Consider the following 7,229-nt stretch of genomic DNA (forward strand, 5'->3'; position numbering starts at 1 on the left):
GCGGGGCGCAGGCCGCGGGGCGCAGGCCGCGGGGCGCAGGCCTAACTCTCGCGATGCTTCCCTCCGCGCCGCCAGCCTGGAGGCCGGGGCGTGGGCAAGATGGCGTCGGGCAGTTGGCCGAGGGGGCGCGAGGCGGACGGGCGCAGAGCTGAGGCCTGGGGCGGAGAGCAGCCCGGCGGGCACCACGGTGGGCCCGAGGCCCAGGGCCGAGCGCCAAGGGCCGCATCCGCGCCGTCGAGCGAGGCGGGCTGTCGGACGCCCCCGGCGCGGCCTGCGGCCTAGTGGGCCTCGCTTGGGCCGCGGCCTCGCCTCCTGCTCGTGGTCCGCTCGGAGCCCCTGTCGACCCCGAAGCCGGGGCGGAGGCCGAGCCCCGGCGCCTCCAGAGCGGAACTTGCGTGCCCGTCTGGGTGGGCAGAGAGACTGGGGCTTCCCGCCCGTTGCCTCGCCGTCTGTGCCCTTGTGCAGGAAAATAGTTCTCGTAAAGGGCAGGACTTCTTTAGGGAGGAGGGTTTGGATCCCTGGCCCTGAAATCGTCTGCTTGCTCCTGGAGCCTCGCGTGGCTTTCCACATCGAGTTATTTTGGACTCCGCCCCTCCCCAGTGAAAATGTATAGGTAGAAACAAAAAGTCATGCCTCAATTCCACAGAAACCCCTCCATCAACTTTGTGAAATTGTCAGTGTTTAATATATTTGGTTTCTCGCTCTCTCAGGCATTTCAGCCTAAAAAAAGAAAGAAAAAAAGAAAAACTGCCTATAAAATTCATTTGGAGGGTTGGGGGGCAACGAATGGAAATCTCAGCACTCAACCATTCGCCACGTTCCCCAGCCCTCTATTATTCTGCCTGAAATCATCTCGTTTACAGAAAATATTTGTTTGCACTATTAGTTGGTACTGGAGTTAATTACTCAATGTGTTAACGTGAAGTAATATGTATAAAAGTAGGATCAGTGTTTATTGTGTGGGTGAGCTGTTGAGCTGTGCTTGAATAAACTGCAATTAGGGTTAGATAGAGATTAATTAACATCTGAGTGGCAAGGTGTAAAATAGTTTCCAACCCTCCACTTCAATATAATCTGCAGGCGAGGCAAGGAGAAGTTTGTGGAAGCTAATTAAATACTTTCATAAAAGCCAGTGTATTCACGCAAGATTTGGAAAGAGAGGCACATTAGGAGCAACTTGTTTTTACCCAAATGTTTTTTGTTTTTTGTTTTTTTTTCTGCGGAGGTAGCACTCCTTTGTGATGCTGGGTAGAGAGAGGTGGCTTATGCAACCACAAAAAACGCTCAGGGATGGCGAGGCAGGTTCACCGGAATCCTTTCAGCCTGCTGGAGCTTTCAAATGAACAGATCTTTGGAGCCGCCGCCGAGATCGACAATTACCCAATTTGGAAAGGGGGTGGGGTGCCGTCCTGGTGGCTGCACAGGGCTCCCCAGGAAAGTCGGGATAGAAATTGGGGTTTTGAGACCCTGGTGCCTGTGTTGATGTTGTCTCAGTGTTGGGTGAGTTGTGTAATGCTTGGTGGTTGAGAAGGGGGTAACTGTGCTGTGGTTTCCACATTGGCATGGGGATGGGGGTACAGTGGGTCTGGAATTCGCCTCCCTGAACATCTCCAAAATTAAATGGGGTGTAGGGAAGCGTTCTCCCGAAGAGGAGCAAGCCTTTTTCTAGCAATGATATCTGGAAGTTTGAGGAGAGCCTTTTAGGGGGCAGACTCGAGATGGCTGACTTTAGAGGTAGTTTCAGAGCCATTGAGTCTTGGCAGGGTGAGAAAATTAACCCAACTAAGTCGCCCTCCTGCCCACTTTCTCTCCCAGACCTCTCTTTGTTCCCCCTCCTGGCTTTCCAAATACACTTTTCCTTTACCTGCCCTGTCAATGTCCTGTCCGAAATGAGTGTCAGAGAAATGGAAACTGGGTGGGTGGATGGGCAGGAGGAAAAGGAGTTGTGATGGGGGAAAGGGAGTGATTTAATGAGGTGAAAATTAGACCCTTCCTTGTCCCTTCCCTTGCCGGTTTTCCGGGCATGTTTCGAAGTGTTCAGGGGTTGCGGCCCGGTATCCCGGCCCCTCAAGATCTGTTCCTGAGTGGTGGAGTTTGCCTCCAGCAGCATTTTTTCGGGCTCCACATGATGGTGTGCCTTTGGAGATGGAATTCACTATCAAACCCTTAACCCTGTTTGCTCATATTATACCCACCGTAATCCTCTTAAACTGTGGTTGCGGCTACAAAGCTCGTGGTCTTGCAAAAGCCGGCTGGCAAGATATAATTGTCCCGCGAACAAAACCGGCCAAAACTTTTCAAAAACCCCTGTATCCTTTCCTCCACCTAATTCTCTCGCGTGCGCTCTTGCTAGGACCCCCCCCCCAAAAAAAAACCCTCAGCCTCGACCACTTTTGTTGTCGCCAGGAGCACCCGGCCTGTTGAAAGTGCTGGAGCGTCTGTGAGCAGTTTGTTGTGATACGCAGGTGGAATGGTCTGCAAACAGATGAATTCAGCCCCTCCAAACCGAGCACAGAGCGCGCTGCTTTTGTGCGCTCGGCACAAAACGCTGAATTCCTCCGAACTTACTTGGGGCCTGCCTAGAAAAGGGCCTTTTCTTCCCTCTGCTTGTACCTCTGGCCACACTAAGTCCTGACCGCCCCCCTTCAGGCCCCCTCCCTCTCCCCTCTGATAATCCTTCTCTTTATTTTAGAAAAACACAAAACCCGGTTCCACGCGGTGCTTTAGTGGCTACAAGTGAAAGAGCTGCCTTGGCAGAATTCAGCTCTATGAATCACTTCTGAAAATTGGTTCGACTGAATGGCTTTAGGAGGAAAACGTTTTAATAGGATCCAGGGGAGGTTCTGCTGTTTCAATCTGCTCCTTAAACAGGTGGAGATTGGACCTTCTCAATTATACAAACAGTAAGTACCCATCAGCGGGGAGAGCTGCCCTCGGAATCCTCCCTGCGCGCAGCCCCAGACCAGCAGCAGAACCGGTCTTTGCCTTAGAAACGCGATTCTGATCGATTAGGGTCTCAAACAGTCCCCCAGCTCGTCTAGTAGTCTCCCCCAGCAGTGGGCAGGGGACCGGCTAGAGAGCAGGAGGCGCACCCGCAGGGCGCCGAAGCCCCAGGGATCTGGGCGCTGGGTCCCGCTCCTGCTGACGCTTAGAGGTCGTCCTTAGGCGGCGGGAGCTCTCTCCCGACCTCCGACGCCCGCCAAGGAGAGCTCATTGCTTTTGCATAAATTAATATTTCCCCATTAACAAGTCACCCCCTCCAAACGCAGCGCCGGAGTCCCTGCGCCACATCCTAATGAGGTAATTATCATTTGCGCGTGTTCGGGGCTGGCGCCGGCTCCGTAGGTAAATGGCAGTTTATTAGCACGATGCCCAGCTCGGCTGCGGAGGGCTAAGGGATACTTTGGTGACTAGACGGACACCCAGGGACCCTTTGGAACGGTGCGCCCGGGGCCCCTGCCCTCCTCGCGTCCCCCAAACCTGTAGGCCCCCAAAGTTGTGAATCACGTACGGAACTCTGCCTAGGCTTGGGTTTGGGCTCCCCCCCCTTCTTTCTACCGGCAAAACCATCACGATTCTTCCCCCTCCCCCTCCCGTCTCTTCCCTCCTTCCGATTCGCAAACCGCTCGCGCTTTCCCGAGGGGTGTGCGGGCGCCAGTTGCCTCCTTTTAAAGTTTGAGGGGCGGTGGCGGCAGTGGCCGGCAGGCGCGGGGGAACACAGGGGCCGCTACGGGAGCCGCGCCGCCGCCCATGTCATTCCACTTCAAGTGACTTCATGTGATGTCAGCTGAATGTAAAAGACAGTGATCTCACGCGAAGGGGGAGATGTTTGCCATCAAAATGTGACAGAGAAGACACGCTTCATGGCTCGGAACGCATCTCCTTGGCGGTGGGGGAAAGAGGTAACTGCGAGGTGGCTCTCGGTCCTCTGACTTCGCCCCTTCACTGTTCAGCTCCCGGCTCGCGTGGTGGAGGCCAGGATACAGGGAAGGGCTCAGGGGGGTAATTTGAGGCTCTTTTTTTCTTTCTTTTTTCCTCTTCTTTTCCTTTGTAACCCTCCCCCTTCTTCCTTTCAAAGTCCCAGGGTAAGGGCTGGTAGGTTCCTCTGGGCACCGGGTTAATGGGCAGTAATTTGGTACCCTTGGGTGCACTTTGTTCTGCCTCTGTTCATTTGAATGCAAATAGGTGACCCCGGCCCGACAAGGTGCTTATTAAATTGCGTCCCCCCCCCCCCCCCCTTTTCCGGAATGCAGACTTAGAGGAGAGAGGCTGCTCCCCGGCCCAGTCCGGCTCGGCTCCGTGCGCCATGGCAAGCTCTGCTTCCCTGGAGACCATGGTCCCCCCGGCGTGCCCGCGCGCGGGAGCGTCACCGGCCACTTCCAAGACGCTGGCCTTCTCCATAGAGCGCATCATGGCCAAGACGTCCGAGCCCCGCGCGCCCTTTGAGCCCCGGCCCGGGGCGCTGGAGGCGGACGGCGGCCAGGGCAAGAAACTGATCAATCTCTGCTCACCTCTGCCCTGTATGATCCCCCTGCAGCCCCTGGGCTACGAGGTGCCGTCCAAGACGCTACTCAGTTACTCCGAGCTCTGGAAAAGCAGCCTCCGGGCGGGCGGCGGCGGAGGAGGAGGAGGAGGCGGCGGTGGCGGGGGGGCCCCAGTGTGCGGCGCCAGCGGCTTGTGCAAAACCAACTGTGGCGTCTGCTGCAAGGCCGAGCTAGGCATGGCGCCGTCCGCGCTGCCCGCGGGCAGGGTCATCAAGCCGCAGGTCATCAACCAGGCTATGGGGCTGCCGGCCAGTGGGTCACTCTACTATTTCAACTACCTGGACTCTGCCGCATACCCGCCTTCGGAGCTGCTCCGCAGCCACCTCTTCCCTTCCGGCCTCCTCAACGCTCAGGCCCCAGCCGCCCTGGCCGCGCACCCGAAGCTCTTTCTGCTGGAGAACGCCAAGCTGGCCAGCCTGGCCGCGGACAAGTTCCCCCACCCGCCCCCCTACCCGCATAAAGAGCGCTTGCCCGCTCCGCTGGAGCAGGTGCTGAAGGAGAACTCAGCCCTGACCGCCGAGCGCGGCGGTGTCAAGGGCCACAGCAAGCTGCCCGGGAGCTCCTCGGACGGCAAGCCCAAGAACTTCACCTGCGAGGTGTGCGGCAAGGTGAGGCCCGGGGTCCGCGGGGCGACCGGCAGCGGCTGCTTCCCTGTTCTCGAGCTGGGGGGGCTCCCCCGTATCTGCTACTCAAATCGGGGGCCTAGCTGGGCCACAGTTCCCTCTTCGGTAAAATGGGGATGGCCCTTGTCAGCCGCCACACGGGACTAAGGTGAACAGCAGGTCGGGAAGAGCTTTGCAAACTGAAAGGGGCTCTGGTTTCTGAAGGGGGTGTTGTTGGGAGCTGATTGTGGCCTCCCAGGGCTGACTCTAGACCCTTGTTTGGACGCACCACAAGCCCCCTTCATGTCCCCCATAGGTGTTTAACGCCCACTATAACCTCACTCGCCACATGCCGGTCCACACCGGAGCCAGACCGTTCGTGTGCAAAGTCTGCGGGAAAGGCTTCCGCCAGGCCAGCACGCTCTGCAGACACAAAATTATCCACACCCAGGTACGTGGGCAGCCCCCCGCCGGAGCGCTGGCGCCGGGGAGAAGATGGCCCAGGGTTCCCCCTTACCCCTCCCGTGGGGCCCGCGTCCCTTCGATGCCCCGCCAGGGTTACCACCTCACTGTGCACGCGCCCTTCTCCGCAGGAAAAGCCGCATAAATGCAACCAGTGCGGCAAAGCTTTCAACCGCAGCTCCACGCTCAACACGCACGTCCGCATCCACGCCGGCTACAAGCCCTTCGTTTGCGAATTTTGCGGCAAAGGCTTTCATCAAAAAGGTAATGTGCCGGGCTAGGCCTTCTCCTCGCCTCGGGACTCGGCGGGTGGCGGCTGGTGGGAAGGCGAAGAGGGATCCGGGGAGAGGGAGCGCGAAAGCCGCCGGCTCCGGCGCGGCTTTTCTGTGGAATCGGGTTTTGAAGGGTTTAGGTGGAAGCTCTCAGGCGGGTTAGCACACCTCGCTGGATTCCGGGTGGGTGCACCGGGAGACTCAGACTTTGGGGAATGGGAAGGGGGCAGAGGGAAAGGGAACAGGAGAAGGGGTATTGCCCTGTAGGAAAAGGTTCCCTTTGTAGCTGGGACTCCGCTTTCACATGAGTAAAATTCGAAACGAAATTCAAGTCCTGGGAACCGTTCAGGACTCGGGGAAAAACGGCTATATAGTCCAGCGCCGCCAGGCCTGGCGCTCGGCTCAGATTTCCTGAAGCAAATTTGGATCCCTAGGTGGTGTTCGGGGGCCGAGAAGGGGTAACTTTAAAAAAGAGAAGGAAAAAAAGAGAGAGAGAGAAAGAGGGTTCCTGCGAATGTTCAGCCCGGGTTCCTGCGAGTGTCTTCGAGCGAGGCAGCCGCCGGGAGCGGGAGCGGAGCAACGCACAAGCGTCCCGGCCGGCCCGAGCACGGCGGGAGGGCGGGCGCTGCGCGGACCTCAGGGCTGGGTGGGAAGGGGCTCGAAGCCGCCCAGCCGGGCTCGGCCCTGGGTCCAGTTGGGAGAGCCCGGGCTTGATGCAGACGAAGTTTGACAACTTCTTCACTCGGAGAGGTCGCGGCCCGCCTAACCAAGCGTCACCTTTTTTGCTAAGCTGCCCCGGGACGCCCCTTCCTCCCCTCCCCCTACTTTTTTTTTTTTTTTTCCGTCTCTCGTAGGGAACTACAAGAACCACAAGCTGACCCACAGCGGCGAGAAGCAGTACAAATGTACCATCTGCAACAAGGCCTTCCACCAGGTCTACAACCTGACCTTCCACATGCACACCCACAACGACAAGAAGCCTTTCACCTGCGCCACTTGCGGCAAAGGGTTTTGCAGAAACTTTGACTTAAAGAAACACGTGCGCAAACTCCACGACAGTGTGGGGCCCGCCACTCCCTCCGCAAAGGACTTGGCTCGGACAGTGCAGAGCTGAGAGCTGCGTCTCCCTCCTTTCCAGCCCCGTCCCACCCCAAAACAGATGACACGCATAAACTTACTGGTGAAATTAAAAGGGGGGAAAAAAACTAAAGCAGAGAGGCTAGAATCTATTTATCGAAACCAGCATATTTTTGGGAAGCTAAACATTTCCTCGATGACTGGCAGCGAACGCGTGGCTCCCACCTTTGTATATTCAGGAAACTTATTTAAATCCAGTGCACCGCAACGTA

The 7,229-nt window shown here is 57.3% G+C and overlaps 1 protein-coding gene across 1 annotated transcript; it reads left to right on the forward strand.

The window, feature by feature from the left end:
* The first annotated feature begins 4,306 nt into the window (after positions 1 to 4,306).
* FEZF2 (FEZ family zinc finger 2) lies at positions 4,307 to 6,994 on the forward strand. The gene is made up of 4 exons (XM_023548083.2): positions 4,307 to 5,152; positions 5,463 to 5,597; positions 5,740 to 5,872; positions 6,735 to 6,994. Exons 1-4 carry the CDS (start codon positions 4,307 to 4,309, stop codon positions 6,992 to 6,994), a joined length of 1,374 nt encoding a protein of 457 aa, XP_023403851.2.
* The last annotated feature ends 235 nt before the right edge of the window (positions 6,995 to 7,229 follow it).

This window comes from Loxodonta africana, chromosome 22 (genome assembly GCF_030014295.1).
Source record: "Loxodonta africana isolate mLoxAfr1 chromosome 22, mLoxAfr1.hap2, whole genome shotgun sequence".
Classification (NCBI taxonomy): Eukaryota; Metazoa; Chordata; class Mammalia; order Proboscidea; family Elephantidae; genus Loxodonta; species Loxodonta africana.